The sequence below is a fragment of the Aquila chrysaetos genome, chromosome 16, assembly GCF_900496995.4.
Source record: "Aquila chrysaetos chrysaetos chromosome 16, bAquChr1.4, whole genome shotgun sequence".
Lineage (NCBI taxonomy): Eukaryota > Metazoa > Chordata > Aves > Accipitriformes > Accipitridae > Aquila > Aquila chrysaetos.
The window spans coordinates 2,839,807-2,855,926 of record NC_044019.1 but is presented as its reverse complement, the minus strand read 5'-3'; the positions used below and the strand labels follow the sequence as shown (position 1 = coordinate 2,855,926).

Sequence of the window (16,120 nt, the reverse complement as noted above, 5' to 3'; positions counted from 1 at the left end):
ACCCTGTCCCCATCCCTGTCCCCATCCCACGGCCCTTGCCAAGGCTGCTAGCAGCGATAATGAGATTGGTTCCTAATCCACTTATTCCTGGCTGGCGCAGAGGGCTGGCAACAGCCTGCTTCCAATGCCCAGCATGCAGTGAACCCCCCACCCCGGGGTCCGGGGGGGAAAACCCTGATGGTCTCGGCCAAGAAGCCATGGGGCAGTGAGTGATGCTGGGGAGGGGGCCAAATGTATGTAAGGACCGTGGAGGGAGTGTGGCATCATCCCTGCTCCATCCCTGGAGGGAGGGTTGGATCTGGAAGGGGAGGTGACACCGCCAGTGTCACCTGCCCTGCAGCGGGGTGGCCCTGGGGAGCAGCAGCGATAAGCAAACCTTGCGTCAGCTGAGAATGCAGATTAAGAGCCCTTCCCGGTCCTCACCCTGTGGGGTGACCGGGGCGGGGGGGGGGGCTGCTTTAGGGGCAGGTCACCCCAGCTCTGCAGTTCTGCAGGAGGAAGGAAAAGGAAATTTTTTGCTTCCCTGTTTGCTAAGGGCTCTGGCGTGGCTGCCCGGGAAGCGGGGGGCCCCCGTACAGGTCTCGTCCCGCCACCGCACCCTGTGCCCTCCGCCGGCACCCCCCCACCCCCGGGCCTGCCGGTGCATGCCGTTCCCCGCCGGCTGACTCGGGGCTAAGTCATGGTTCCGCACGCCCGACCGGTTTCGGGGAGACCCTTGGGCTCAGCGTGGGAACAGCCTGACCTCAGCAGCAGCGCGGCACGGAGCTGGGGCCAGCCCTGCCGAGCTGCCTGCGGGACCCTTGTCTCCCAAAAACAAGGAGGGGGGCTTTGCACTGGGGGGGGGGGGATCGATGTTCCTGGAAAGCTCTTGCTTGTTCCCGCCGGCCGAAGGCAGCCCTGTGTGCAATCCCTGCCGCCCTGGCGCAGTGGATTAAAAACTAGGTCAGTGGTAGATCCCCAAAAGTGATTGCAATCGGGGACTTGCCGCTCCCCGGGCGCGAGCCTGGGGGAGACTTGCTGCGTTCGATACCTTTATCACTGAGCTGGAAGAAAATGGCTGGTGAAACGCGGACCCCCTGAAATCGCCCAACCGAGCCGGGTCGCTCCGGCGGCGGTATCGGGGCCAGGTCCCACGCAGAGCCCCCAAGGAGGGCACAGGGTCCCCGGGGAGCTGTTGGGGACACAGCGACAGGGCCAGGTCCCCCCAGTCCGAGGATCGGGAAAGAGCAATAGGGAGGATGGACGGTGCCGGCATGGCGGGGAAAGCTGGGAACGCTCGGTGCATGGAAACGGGGATGTGCGTGGGGTGGATGTGGGTCCGGGGAGGAGGCCGAGCGGCTGCGGCAGCCCCAGCGGGCAGGAAACGGGGCGGCAGCGCGGGACGGAGCAGGAAGGCAGCCGGCGGCCCCGGGGTCGGCGGAAGAACGGCGGAAAAGCTCGGGGCCGCGGCGGTGGTGGCGGTGGGAGGAAGCCCCATCCGGCAAGGGACTGCCCCGGCGCAACGTGTGTCCCACGGCGGGTACCGAGGCTGTGCCTGGGCACTGCGAGAAGGGGCACCGGCCGTGCCTGCGGTGGGACCGAAACTCCCTCGATGCCGGGAAAGGGCTTTTCCCGGGCGAGACTTCGGCAGCAAACGCCTCTTTGCCGCCCGTGGGGGTTGCGGGCCGTGGCTTGCCCCCGCGGCAGCCGCACGCCGGGACTTGCAGCCTCGTGCCGCAGCGTGGGAGATCCTGCGACCGGCTTTGCGCCGGGGAGAGGACCCCTGGGACCCCCCCCCTGCGGTGGCCGGCGAGGCGGTGCTGCTGCCCACAGGGCTCTTGGCTGGGGTCTGACCGAGGAGCCCGGTCCCTTGGGGGTGTAGGGGTGGTTTTGGGGGTATTTATGGCCCCTTGGACCTCCAGGAGGGCTCAGGGGTGCTCAGCCGGCACGGTGCCCGGGATGGGGCCACCGCAGAGCCTGACACCCACCCAGGAGGGTGGGTGACCTGCCCAGCTTTGCCAGCATCCCCCTCGTCCCCAGCTCTTGGGAAATGTCCCGGCACCCTCCTAAGTCTTCATTCACCACATTTCAGTCCTCAAGCGTTTCCAGCCTGGCTTGCCGGGGTTATTTAGCGATGCTGCGGGGAGGGGATGTGCCCTTAGCCGTGCCCACGTGGCGGGGGGTCTCGGCCCAGTGACCCCCCAGTGCGGTGCAAAGTGGGCTGGAGCGGTGGGAGCTGCCGTCCCTCCGGCTGTCGGTTCATCAGCGGAGCAGAGGATGAAGCTGTTAAATATTTATGGCTGCTGTTAGAGCTGGTTGGGTAAAATGGCAGCGGAAACGGAGGGGGGACGACGACGACGGGACGGTTCTGCTCCCCTGCGGTCCATCTGGCCCCCACGGGGCTCCGCGCAGTGTAGTGCTGCGAGTCGCCATCTGCTCCCCGCGGGGGCTGCTGCCTGCCCCCACCCTGGACCAAGCAGCGGTACGGCGGGGCCGTGGGTGCCGGAGGTGTTGTCTCTGCTCCGTTGCACAAGTGCAATGAGTTTAGCAGTCTCGGGTGATGAGCAGAGGACCGGGAGAGGCTGGGCGCACAGCCCCGTGTTTGCTCACCCTGTCTCCTGGGTCCCCACCGTAGACTTGTTCAGATAAGAAAATGAGGGCGCGCGTGTGTGTGTAATTGCTAACGAGGATGTGCATATGCTAATTCAGGGCTGCCAATTACGGCAGGTCTCGGGACCGGGCCTCGTGGGCCGTGTCCTGCCCCGGTTTCGGCCAGGTGAGCCCCGGGCAAGGTCAGGCAGCGGCGGGAGCAGCGGTAGTTGGCTCAGCTCGTCTTGGCTCAGCATCTCCTGGATTTGGGTGCCCAGGCCCCACAGAGACCCCCATGACTCTGGGTCTGGGGGAGAGCAGGGCCTGGGGTGCTGCTCGGGGGTCCCTGGCCCCCAGCCCCCATCCCGGGGGAGCAGGGATGCTGGCAGGACGGGCACTGGGAGGATGCTCCCACCACCCTCCCTGTGATTCTTTTTTTTCCCCCTCTTGATCTCACGCAAAACCTGCCCCGGTGTGAGATGGCAGCGGGCGAACGAACCCTTAATTAGCTACTTTAGGGATTTGGCTTTATTAATGGCATAAATGATTATTAAGGATGAATTAAAGCTACCAGCCTCCAGATAAAGGACGACATGGCCCAGCTGGGACTACCTGCATGCATTGCGTGCCTAGACTGGGGACCTTCGGCTTCGTGGGGTGCTCCCGTGTGTGTCCCCCCCCCGCCCCGGTCCCCACATCAGCAGCTGCTGGATGCTGGATTCGGCAGTGCACCAACCAGGGACAGGCTGGTGTTTTCAGGGGGATGAGGAGGATCTGGGGGGGGTGTCTGTAGTGCTCCCGATGGGGTATCGCTGCTGCAGGCTCACCCAGCAACCTGGGACCCCCCCCGTGACCAGAGCATCAGGGTCCTGAGGGGCACCAACACCACCTCTGCGTCGCCGCTGGAAGGTGGCAGCGGCTTTGCCTACTGCATCGGGGAAGAAAACGGGCGTTTGCAGGCTCAAGTGTGAAATCTGTGCCGGCTGTTTCTGCCCCCCCCCCCCACGCTGGGGGCAGAAGCCAGGCAGGATGCACGCGTGGGGCAGGTTTGTGGGTCGGGGGCTGCCGGCAACCCCGTGCTTGCAGCGTCCGTCCTCCATCTGTTCTGAGCTGGGGTGGGACCAGCTGGGAACGAGCTGGACGGAGGTCCCGGGATGTGAGCAGCACATGTGGCCTCCCAGGAATGTCACGACGGGCTCTTCGGGGAAAACAGCCACTTCCCATCAGCTGCATCCGCTGGGAAGCAGTGAGGGGATTCCTGGTAGGCAGCGGGACGCTGAAGCTTATCCCCTACGTACGTGCCCCATTTTGGATCTGCACAAGGGAGGGCTCAGTCATGCCCCCAGCAGCGCTGAGCCCCATGGAGGGCGTTTCTGCCTGGCTTTTTGCTCCGTGACCCAACAACACGGCCATTATTCTGGGGTCCCGTGCTTGGGGGCACCCCTGGATGGGTCCCCAGCACACGTGGCCTCCCTGTACCCGCTGCCCTCCTGGCTCGGGGACCCCACCGCAATGCCAGCCCGCTTCTCCCGGGCAGCTGCCCGGTCCCGCTTGGCGCAGGCAGGACGGCTGCCGAGCTCATTAGGCGCAGGTGTGGGACTAGCCATAATTGCCGGCACTTTGATGTCCGTAACCTCCTCCCCGAGGGATACTCGTTACCTGCAGCAAACCTGCGCTTGGCATCTGGCTGCTAATCCTGGGATTAGCGGGTGCGAGGAGGGCGGCAGATGGAGCCCGGCCAGGCTGGGACCCCCAGGGTGCAGCGCTGCCCGCGGGTCGGGCACCCTTTGGGTTGCCCGGGACCCCTGGGGTCACCAAAGCAGCTGGGTCCCGGGTGAAGCCACCTCCAAGGACTTGTCCGGCTGCTCCCAGGGGAATTCCCACCCAGGATGTCCCCTGCGTCATCAACCCCTCTGGGGCCCCTGGGAAAGCCCCTGTGCTGTCAGATGATTCAAGGGAACTGGGAAGTGTCCCCCGCTCCCCAAGACAGCCCTTCCCAGTTGCAGGAAGAGCCTTTTCTGGGAATCCAGTAACCTCCATGTCCGGGCCATGTCCCTGCAAGTAGGAGGGGTGCAGGCACCCTTCGGGGCTGGGAGGCTCTGCCCAAATTGCTGGACCCGGAGGAACCTCCAAGCCCTCCTGGCATGACTGGGAGCCCAAAAATTGCAGCCAGGGTGGCTGCAGCTGGGCCAGCCCCAGTTGGGCTACCCCGCAAGGGGATGGGCTTTGTCACCCCAGGGCTGCCCGCTCAGCCTGGCTTCTTCTTGCCCCCCCAAAATATCAGCAGGGTGCTCAGGCTGGGCAAAGGGAGGGGTGGAAGGAGAGAAGGAAGTCTCCAGTCTCCATCTCCAAGTCTCCATCCTGAGCCCAGTACAAAGCCGGCTCCCTCCTCCTGCCTGTGCGCCTGCACTGGGCCCGGCCAGGCAGGGGAAGGAAAGTGGGGGGTCTGGCCAGGAGCTGTGGGTCGGGGGGGGTTGGAGGGTGTCTCTGCCCCCCACCTCCCAGCCAGGCACCCCCTTCCCCTCCCCGCCTCGTGGGCCGAGCACCCCGTGGCTGCGTGCTAACCTCAGGGTCCCCATTCAATGGGAGGAAGGAAATCCTCATCCTCGGGAAAGGCTGGACACGACCGTTTCCTCCCGCCGCGGTGGGGAGGGGGCCTGGGCACAGGCACACCCGCCCACGGCGCCCCGACATCACCCCCCCGTCCCCCCCCCCCCCCCCCATCCCAGTTAGCAATCCCATCCAGAAACTGGCCCTGGCCCTGGCTGGGGCAATAGGAGAGCCAGGCAACAGGCTGGGGGGGGGGGGTCTCTCCATCCCCCTCCAGCCCCCCAGGACCTGCCGGGGGGGTCCTGGGGGTGAGGGGGGGAACTTCGTGCAGCTTTCCCACGCCAGCAAAGCACTTCTGCCCTTCGACCGTCACCTTCCCCGTGCGCAGGCGGGAGTCTCCGTCCCCGTCCGGGGCTGTCGCGGTGGGGGGGACTGCGTGGGGGGGGGGGGGGGTGGACAGTCCCGCAGGGCTCCCCCCCCCCCCCCAGCTCCTCCATCCTCTTCCTCACCGTGCCCTTCGCCCTGCTGACACGCAGGGGTTGATAACAAACCGGCGAGTGGCGGGGGCTTTGCTCCCGGTGGCCTTTGGCCCCGCCGTGTCCCCGCCGAGGGCCGGGGTGACATTTTGCCGGGGGGGGGGACACACACGCGGGACGGACTCTCGGGGCTGACTGCGCGGTTCTGCCGGGCACCGAGACCCCCGTGCCGTGTCCGGGGTCACCTCGCTGCCCCCGGGGCCACCTCGGTGCCGTGTCCGGGTATGGAATCCTATGTGTGTGTCCCCCCCGTCCCCCCCCCCCCCCCCGGTGCACCGGGACGATGCTGCTGCCGGCCCGGAGGGCTGCAGGGTTTTCGGTCCTGTCGGTCCCCGCCCCCCCCCCCCGGGATCCCGACCGCTCCAGTGGGGTGTTTGATCTCCGGTTTCATTGGCAATAATCACCCCGGGGGGGGGGGGGGATGGGGGTCCCGTAGGCCGGCGAGCGGCACGCGCCGGGGCGGCACCGGTACCGGCACCGGGAGCGGGACCGCGCGCGCTCCGGGCGCCCCCTGGCGGCGGCGGGGGCCGCAGCACAACAAAGACCGAATCCGGCACCGGTACCGGTACCGGCACCGGCGGGGAGCCCCATCACGGGCAGGGGGCCCGAGCCTGGACCCGGTCACAGCGGCGGGCACGGCCGGTGTCCCCACGGGCAGCGGGGATCCCCAGCCCCGAGTCAGCCGGGTGCTGAGCTGCGGCCCTTCCTCCTCCTCCTCCTCCTCCTCCTCCTCCTCCTCCTCCTCCTCCTCCTCCTCCTCCTCCTCGCCCGGGTGATGTCACCCTGCTCATCCTCCCGGGGCCCCAGCCCCGAGCAGACCTGATGGGCAGGTTGGGCTGGAGAGGCGGCAAGTGGTGGTGGTGGGGAAAACACCCAACCCACTCATGGAAAGGCAAAGCGGGAGCAGCTGGAGCTCCCCACCGTGGCTGTCCTCCCCCTCCAGTCCCTGCAGCCCGTCCCCTCACGACCTCAAACCATCACCTGCGTGGGCTGCAAGCGAGGGGTTGCAGCAATTCCGGCACAAGAATTTAAAAATCATTATAGTGAAACAATGCAGCCCTCCCCTCCGGCCACAGAGCATCAGGGGTGCTGCGGGAGGTCCTTCGGGGTTCCCCGGAAAGGATGGGATCAGGGCTCACCCCCTTATAAAGGAACCCAGACTGGAAGCTGTGAGTGCTAACATACCTGTAGTTCTCATCTTCCCACTCAGTGCCAGCCGGAGCTCCGACTGCAGCAGAAGCAGCAGTGTTTGCACCTCTCAAAACTAAGCACCGTCGTTAATAAATCACTCCTCTCAAATACAAGCAGGAGGAGGCCTTCCCGGGGGATTTTACCAGACAACAAACACACAAACAACTGTTGGGAGTAAAAAAATATGTTTTTTCCTTTTAATTACATCAGTTATCAAAGAAAAAAAGCAGTGGTAACAAAAATACAAAGCTCTGAGGGTTTGTTGTTTTGTTTGTTTTGTAATAAGCTGAGCATCAGTGCAATTGTTTTAATTTAACTTCTGCTCTGAGTCTCTGCTGGCAGAATATGAGTAGGCTTTGCCCAGCACCAGACGGTCACGCAGCAGCTTGAAGAAGGCGTAGTAATTACTGAAGAGGATCAGAGCCAGCGAGATAGTCTGGTGCCACTTCTCTGAAGAAATCAGCGAGTAAAGCTGGTAGAAGATGACGGCTCCTTCCAGCAGAATCAGGATGTTGAGGATTCTCAGTGGTTTGCTGAAAAAGAACTGCAGGAGAGACCACAATAAGGCACCGAGCAAGGCCAGACACTTCGGGATGTGTTTTTGACAGGACGTGAGGCAGAGGCCAGTGAGGGTTCCTCTGGGATTCCCCTCTGGAGACACAACATCCACCCGTGAATGGCTCTGCAGGGTTTGCAGGGGCCAGAGTCACCCTCTTGGCAGCACCGACGGGAGACGCGGGACTAACGTGAAACGCTGTACGGAACCCCGCTTGTTCCACTGCCCCGGCACACCCCATGGGCAGCTCTCCTGCTCGCAGAGCCAGCTCAGGCAGCCTGAGGTGTTCAGAAGAGGACCGTGACCCTGCCGAGGCACATACGCCTCGGTCCCCAGAAAGGAGACGCGATCTTACGTGAAAGCGGAAGTGCGAGACGTCAGAGGGCACCGCCACGTTGTAATGACCCACAGCTTTGTACACATTCTTGCTGTGTTTCACCAACACTCCCTGTGGCCACATGCACTCCTCTGTCCACCTGCAGGAAACAAGCAGAGAGCTCTTATTTCTACCCCTGCAGCTGAAGCGGGGGGGGGGGGTCCTGCTGCCTTCCCACCACCAGCTAGGATAACAAATGAGCTGCTTCCGCAGCGTTGGCCACAGTAGGAAGCTGCCGTCATTTGCGAGGGCAGAGTTTGGCCCACCGAGGCATGTAACAACGGCAGTGACAAACGGCAGTCACCTGTGGCCAGAAGCAGCAGGCACCTTGCCAAAAATCAGATCTGCTTGCTGCACTTGGAAGTGGACAGTACAGATAGTGTCTGTAAGCTGTCAGGTGTGTCAGCCGACAGCTCTGCTTTCATTTTTCTTTCTCTTTGTTTTTTTTAAGTAACAAGAGGAGGAGGAATGATGACTGGAAAGCTGAGCTTCCCATCTAGCCTCTGTTCAGGCCAACAGGCATGCCAGCTAAGAGAAAACTCCAGCCCTAGCCCCAGGAGAGAGTTCCTTACTGATGCTGCAGCACGTTGGAGCAGAGAGCTGGATCGACCTTCTGCCAGCAGCCCAGGTGCGCTGCAGCTTTATGGAGCAGGTCACAGTAGCGCGCAGGTAAGAGGTACTGCATCAGGATCACAGACGTGCTGATGGAAACCAGAAGGAAGAGCTCACACGACCAGCGTTTGTCATAGTACTGAGTGTTCTGTGGGGGGACAAGAAGAATGTGTGACAACGTGTTTGGACAACTTCACCCAACAAAGCCATCAAAACACAAAGCACTCAGGCAGGTAAAACGAGGGCTTTTCACGTAGCTATTAATCCCACTTGAAAAAGAAGCGCCCACATAGGATGGCTGCTGTACAACTCCTGAACACACCACAGCGAAACATTTACGCTATCACCACCCATCACCAAAACTAGGGAGATAGTTCCTGATACTCCCCTAGCTCAGCTGACAATGGGCTCAGCCCTCAGGAGAAGGGGACTTGGGCTCATCCCTGAGGTCTGACAGATTTACTACAAGACATTTGTCTCATTGTACAACGTATTAGTAACTTAAGTAAAACAGCTAAGAATCCTAATAAAGTCCATCCTCCTTCATACTGCCTCCCTTATTAAAGTCAATCCCCTTGCCCTGGAGCTCTGTCCTCACAGAAGGTCAGTGTGCGAAGGAATGGTCAGCCTGGAGTCCTTCTAGCTTCACAGGGAAGCAGAAAGAAGACACCGCTCCCTAACAGATGGATGCACACTCTCATGAACAGTCAGAATACAGGACAATATTGTCCTCTGTTATCTGGAGTTTAAGCAAAGATAAACCTAGATGGTTTTGCTTCTTACTTTTCCCAAGGCCTCTGTAAATGAGTTTGATACAGCCGCCTGTGCACACAGACCAGCCCTCTGACTAACTTCTCCCATGTTCCAGTTAAGCAAGAAGCAAGAACCAGACCTCCTCCGTAACCCAGTGTCCATCTCCCCACAATCTTCCCCAGCCAGTCCCACACCTGGAGAAGCAGTGTCTCAAGAGCAGTGGTGGCCCTTGCTCACCTTCACAAACCAGACAGGCACGAAGGCCACGTAGTAGGCACTGAGCATGGAGCTCACCAGCACCTCTTTCATCCGCCAGTTAAAGTCCATTTTCAGGTATTCCACCTCATTGCGGATGAGATCTGGGGAGAGGCAGCAGGCGTGAGTGGGCATGGCTTCCATGCCATACATCTGTCGAGTGTGCTGCTTCCAGGTTTCCTTTAGGACAGTCAGGTAGTCTCGGCTCCTGGAGTTCACCTCACTGGTCTCTCTGGGACCAATGTTGGCCACCTGGGAGAAGAGGCCCGTCTTCCGAAAGTCACAGTTCAGCTGAAGGAAGGGAATGTACATGCCAAACCTGGAGCAGCAAAGTGCAGAAAAGTGGTTACTTTCTTACGAGCTCCCCGTGCAATGCCTTTGCTGGCAGCAGATCAGCATTACGATCGCACGCCCCTCCTAAATGGCATCTAGTACCTATATAAATTCCAGGAAAGAGCTTCACTAATCTGATCTCAAACACAAGCACCAAGTCTCAGATCTTTATGAGATGCTTCCTCCTGCATCTACCAGAGAGAAGGGAGCTATTTCCACTACTTGACTGGAAATAGAACTGGCTTCCTTTTGTTAGTTAACATGAAGCAGGGAAGCTGTTTGATTCGCTCCACCTGGCAGAGGCACCTGAGAATGAAGGTAAACTGAAGACATGGGTTCTTCGAATACCATGAGAAAAGCATACAATCCTCTTCAGAGGACACGAGCAATCTAATAATTAATGCTTACATTAAAGCTGGCATATGGGTAAATGTTAAAGGCATGCCCTGCCACCAAGAAGAAATGTGACACAGCAAGAGGGAAAAGGGTAGTTTAAGTTCTGTTACCAGGTAATCGAGTGTTTATTTACTTTCAGGCTTCATTTCAACTGAGCGACACCCACTGCACTGAAGCAACATTAGAAATCACACACAAGTGACAGAAGAAGATACTTACGGGTAACACAGGAACAGGAGATTAAGGAAAGAGTAGGTTCTGAAAAGGTGAATTATTGATCGACACAAACTCCAGCCTGTGCCAGTGAGAACAGCAAACCGAGTGATCACCAGGAAAATAGAGCGTGGCAGGGAGACTTTGCCACTCTGTGAAGCCTGCGGGGAGAAAAGAAAGAGCTGGGCAGAGGAGAGATTAATTCACTCTTCCAACAGGAAGCAAATGGTAAATGAGCAGCACTCGATCTGTAAAATCAAGTTCATATGCATGAAGGAAGAGCTAGTGAAAGGCTCTGTTTGGCTTCCACCAGGAAGGGGAAGCCTTCTCTAGGCTGGAATCTGGACTCTCCAAAACCCAGGGCCTCATTCCTCAAGCTGGAGTGAGGAGAGCTCTCAGAGTTTTTTGTTAAGGTCTGATAGTTATCGCTGTGACCAGCCCACTCTCCTGGACCTGCTCATCACAGAAAGCTTCTGCAGTCTGCAGAAACCGACTTATGCTGGTTCCTCCTTGCAGAAAGCTAGGGTAATTAAGAGAACAGGAAAAGAGCCAAATACTGTTCTTCACAAGGAAGAAAGCAGAATTACTACAGGCTAGTTGAGACCATAATTCAGAAAGAATCACAGAAGGACAGAGAGAGTCGCGAGCAATGGTTTGAGGCGCTCATTTCTGTTCTCTGTTCTTCCCATTAGAAACTACGCCTAGGTTTCTGACTTGGACATAGCACAGAGTTCTTCAGAAAAGGACAGAAGAGCTTGGAACTGCAAAAGGGACACACAGCTTTACATTTCACCCGAGAGTAAAGAACCGTTCTGAGATCTGCTTAGGGATTTTACCTCTTTCACAATAGCACCGATCAGCCGGCGTGCCAGGACGATTGTTGTCACTGTCAGCACGTTGAAGTCGATAAGATGAAAGTTCTGTGGTGACAAAAACAAAATGATTCCACTTTCCATCAGGCAGGAGAAACCCACATTCAACAGAGAATCTCCCACTCTCTCTTCCAAGATCAGAAAGAGAATGCCAAGCAGACAGCCAGTGCCCAAAATTTGCCAAATAAGAGTCACATAAGCAACCCTGCAGGGCTGTACAGTCACATGTAGGTTGCATCAAACATATACAGAAAACTTTATGTCTAACGACCCAAGAGACAGTCTGTGAATATCACCGGACAGCAGCTGTCCTTTGGTGCTTACCAATGACGTGTGCGAAGGTGGATGGGAGGGCGGGTACCACCACACGGTTTTGTAGATGTTGATGTAGTGGACAAACAGAGCAACAAGATGACAGAAGAAGAGCTGAAGTTCGAACAGCACACTCCTCTCCACAGGCAGCTCTGGGATCTTACAGTGCCGGAGGGGGACGACTGTCTGAGTTGCCAAAGGTGGGCTAGAAAGGCCTGTACCTGAACCGCTCCTACCAAGGTAAACCAAAAGCCAGCAGTCACTTCCCTGAGATAAAGACAGCGCTGTCCTCCAGCCCACACACTCAGACTGTAGAAGTCAGTGGTCTAATATTGACTGAGAAACCTAAGCTGACTATCATGGTCAACAGCTGCCACAAACCAGAAGTGTCGGCACCCCGAAGATGTCTAGGACGATTGTTACAGGCAGATGGGAGCAGGAATTTGCCCAGTGAAAGCAATATTTGGAATCAGGCCAGTCTACAGCACCAGGTCATTTGATATTAAATCCCTTGCGTTGAGTCAGGTTTAAAAGCCGTGGCTGTGTTTTGCTATTCAAGGGGCAACCAGTGGCCCTCTTAATTAATTGGAAGCTTTTAGGCCTCGAGTTGCTATTTACATTTCTAAGAGTGCTTGAACATGAAATACAGAGCAATTATACACAAGCCCTTTCTCATTCTTCAACTTCTATTCAACTACGGAGGAAAAACAAGTTTAGTCAGAGGTGTATATTCCTGTGTGAGCACGCACACAATCCCAGACAGCAACCCTTTTAATCAAAGGGAAGGGAATTAATATATACTAGATATATCTCTCCTGATTTGCAATCTCTAAATAACAACAGTCAAAGGAATCTGGGTGTGGGTTTCAAAGGAACTACAGAGCACAAACTCCTATTGAAAATCCCAAAACGAAACCACAGAAGTCTCAGACTGTGACTGTAGAAAGACTTCTAGCCCAAGGGTGGACACAGGTGGATCAGTCCACGCTTTTTAAAACAGAAGGCTGACAGCCTAAAATAAGGCTATGCGTGAGGGGAAACTTTAGGAACTCGAGCTGTCTCTCTGAAATCCCCAGATTCCCAAGCTGACAAGACTGATTCAGCCTGTCAGGATTAATAAATCCACCAATAAACTCTGCTCCTGTACACAGAACAAGAGTTCCTGTCCTGGTCCTCTAGAAAAGGGCTTTAAATGTGAACACAAAACCTCTTCTGCTTTGAACAGACACACGAGACCTAAGGGTGCTCTTGCAAGAGCAGCAACAAGGCTCTCGTATGCATAAAGCACTTTGGGACTCCTCGGCCTGGACGGCCACGTAGGTGATGGGTATCAGAGGATACAGGTACAGAGACAAACCACCTGGAGGTAAGCTGGGGCGTGGATTTGTACTGCATTACCTACTTGCGATAAGAACCTTTGTGCATGCTCTCACAGCAAAGTATGTACGCGGTGGATTGCTCCACCTTCTGTGGCCTTGCAATAACTTGTTTGAATAACTGTATCCCTATAAATTTCTTGGCCTAGGGCCGTAAGCAGGGAGTATGTTAAGACAGATCCAACATTTTCTTTGCAGAAAGTTCATAAGGCACCTCCTGCTTACGCATTGCTGTCGGTGCTCCGCTTCTTCCTCCTCTCTACCTCAGTCGCAGAAATGCAACCAACCAGCTAGGCTAGAACCTGAAAAAAACCCCGCAGCCTACACATCACCTGACCTAGCTAAACTCTACCCCAGAAATGCCTCACCTGATATAAACTTCAGGGCACAGGAGACGCAACAACCTGAACTCCAGACTCAGGCCTTGGATAAAAACTTGTCTCTATTCTTACTTTTCATTCAATGGTCACTAAAGGCTTTTGAACACTCCTGGAAGTCTGTTGCGGTCTGATAAAGCACTTCACAGTCTCGGGCAAATTAGAAGCCACCTATCCCAATCACAACATGCAGCATGGACACTGCCACATATAGGAAAAGGATTTCAGCTAGACACCGGCAGTTAACAAATCGCTGAACCACAAGAAAACCAGCAGTGTGTCAGATGGGGAGATACAGGTGGCCTCACAACTGCCTCATAGAGGAGCGGCAGGCCTGGCTAGATGGGAAGATGTGGAGAGCCGGACGTACCTGGTGCGTGAGCGCACACCCGTGACAGAGGAACTCGTGGAATGGCCGGAGCCGCCAGCGGCCCCGGGTTCACAGAGGGGATTTCGGCAGTAGGACGTACGGTTAGGGCCCCGCCTTCCCCCTGCCATAACAACAGAGGGTGCGGAGGGCTGTTCTTCCAGGTGGCTTCTCTGCTGTTCACTGCGTGATTATGTCTTCAGTCCTTAAAACTGAAAGGAAAAGATTTATAATCAAGGCTCATCTGCTCACCACACCCCTGGTGACCAATGGGAACCGATCACTCGCACTGCTAGCTTGCAGCACAAAGGAGGATAATGCAACTTTGTTCAACCCTTTTCTACATCTCCTGTATTTGCCACAAGCTATAGATGCGGCCCCTGATAGCTCCTGACACTCCTAGGACATGCAGCAGCTTGTTAAGGTGCTGTGAATTCACTGAGAGTCTAAAGCCTAAAGTACCCAGGCTTCCATCGGAGCAGGAAGAAGCATTTCATGCCTCTCTCCCAACCCAAGGCAGTTTACAAGGAATTTAATCTGCATCGCTGTGGCGTTATCCCTGTTTTACAGGCAGAGCAATACACTTACTGAGATGCTAAACAATTTGCCCAAAGGATTCAGTAAATTGGGGATGTTACCTAGATCCCCTTTTGCCCAATTTTGTGCTGGAATAAAAGGTTCACAGCTCTTTTAAAGGGACACTGCAAAAGCACACAAACCGGCTTTTTCCTTTTTTTGCTCCTTTAAGATGGGGAAAAAAATAACTAGCATTCTTGGGGCATTTGCTGTTGTAGTACGTTTGCATGGCACAGAGCTCAACGGGATGTTAGCCTAAAGTTAGCTTTTCTAGTGCTTGCTTGCCATGGTGTAAACAATAGTAATAATGCCAAATTTTTAAAAATCTTCTCTGGATCCTATTTAACCTTAGGAGAATCTATACAACTTGGAGAAAGGACAGGGTAATAATACACCATTTAGAAGTGAAATCTGAGCTGTGAAGAAACTCGGATCAGGTCATATCAATTGCTTAACATTTCTTTTTCTGATTGTTAATTTCCAGTTTGCATCACTTCACTTAGCAATTAGCTGGAGTAAAACAAAAATTGCTAAGAGACTGCTCTTAAACAAGTTTTAAAGCTTATGCTGAGCTCCAGAGTCCTCCAGCAAACCGCTGTACTAGTCCCAGACAATGAGGAACAGGGCTCAGGGGGGCTGCGCCTGGGGCTAGACCCCAGGAAAGCAAAGATACCCTGAGATGGGTGCCATCACACAGGCCAGTGGGGCAGAGAGCTGGCTGCAGCGCTGGGGGAACTGGGGGGACACAGAGCAAAGGGCGGAAACCCCGGTATGTGCCATGGCACACAGAGTCCTTGTGACCTGGGGACACAGAATAACTGCTGGTGAACAGGAGAGGCTGTGCACAGGGACCCCCCAGGATAGAACATGTGGGCTGGGGGGGGGGGGGGGGGCACCAGATTGACAGGATCTTGGGGGGAGGTGAAGACAGCAGGTTTGAGGCCCAGGACACCATGACAAAAGAGTCTGTGAGGGAGAAGTGGTAGGATCAAAGTGTTGGGCCTGGGAAGAAAGCTGGGTAGCCTGGGGGGGGCACACTTGGGAGCAACAGGAGTGCAGTTCAGGGGCTGTAGGAGCTCTGGGAGCTCAGATGGGGGCTCTGAAGGAGCAGTGGTGGCTGTGAGGGCACGGCCCAGGGGCTGTGGGGGTCTACAGAGGCGCAAACAGGAGCCACAAACATTCCAGGGGCGCAGGCAGAGGCTACAGGGGAGAACTGGGAAATCTTGGGGCACGAGTGGGGACTACAGAGGAGCAGTGGGGGGCACGGGGGCTCTCGGGGAGCAGTAAAGGCTCTGGGGGCGCAGGCTGGGGCTGTAAGGGGGTGATGGGGGCTATAAAGGCCCTTGGGGTGCAGGCCAGGGCTGCAGGGGAGCAGTGGGAGCTACAGGAGGGGCGCGGGGTCTGTAGGCTCGCAGGACTCCACCGGGGTACAAGGAACCTGCAGGGGAGCATTAGGGGCTACGGGGGGGGGTGTGCTCCAGGAGCACGCACCGAGGCTGCAGGGAGGACCGGGGCTCTAGGGCAGCTCCGGGACGCCCTGGGGGCTCCGGGCCAGGCCGCGGCCCGGGAGCCGCCCCCCTCACAGCGGCGGCGGCGGGGCGGAGCCAGCTGCGGGCTCTCCAGAGCCCCGCCCGCCGCTCGGCCCTCTCCCCCAGCTCCCGGTTCGCCGCCGCCGCCCCCCCCTGCCTTCCCAATTCCCGTAGCCGTCCGCCTCCCCTCCTCCCCGGGTCCCGGGTCCGTCCCGCCGCTCGGTCCCCCTCACCCATCTCCGGCCGCCGCACAGCCTGCGCCGGGCACAATATGGCGGGCGGGGCCGGCGGCGCGATGGCGGCCGCCAGCGGACAATCCTCCTGCGGGGCGCCGGGTGCGCTCCGCCCCGCCTCCCCACGGCCACGCCCTCC

At 57.4% G+C, this 16,120-nt stretch overlaps 1 protein-coding gene across 1 annotated transcript; it reads right to left on the bottom strand.

The window, feature by feature from the left end:
- Positions 1-7,013: 7,013 nt before the first annotated feature.
- On the bottom strand, positions 7,014-16,102 carry TMEM39B (transmembrane protein 39B). Its single transcript, XM_030039708.2, has 9 exons — positions 15,982-16,102; positions 13,647-13,855; positions 11,536-11,755; positions 11,176-11,259; positions 10,346-10,500; positions 9,380-9,716; positions 8,350-8,537; positions 7,757-7,877; positions 7,014-7,389 (listed from the first exon to the last, which is right to left on the bottom strand). The coding sequence occupies exons 2-9, from the start codon at positions 13,772-13,774 to the stop codon at positions 7,153-7,155; spliced, it is 1,470 nt and encodes a 489-aa protein (XP_029895568.1). The 5' UTR covers positions 13,775-13,855; positions 15,982-16,102; the 3' UTR covers positions 7,014-7,152.
- Positions 16,103-16,120: the final 18 nt, after the last annotated feature.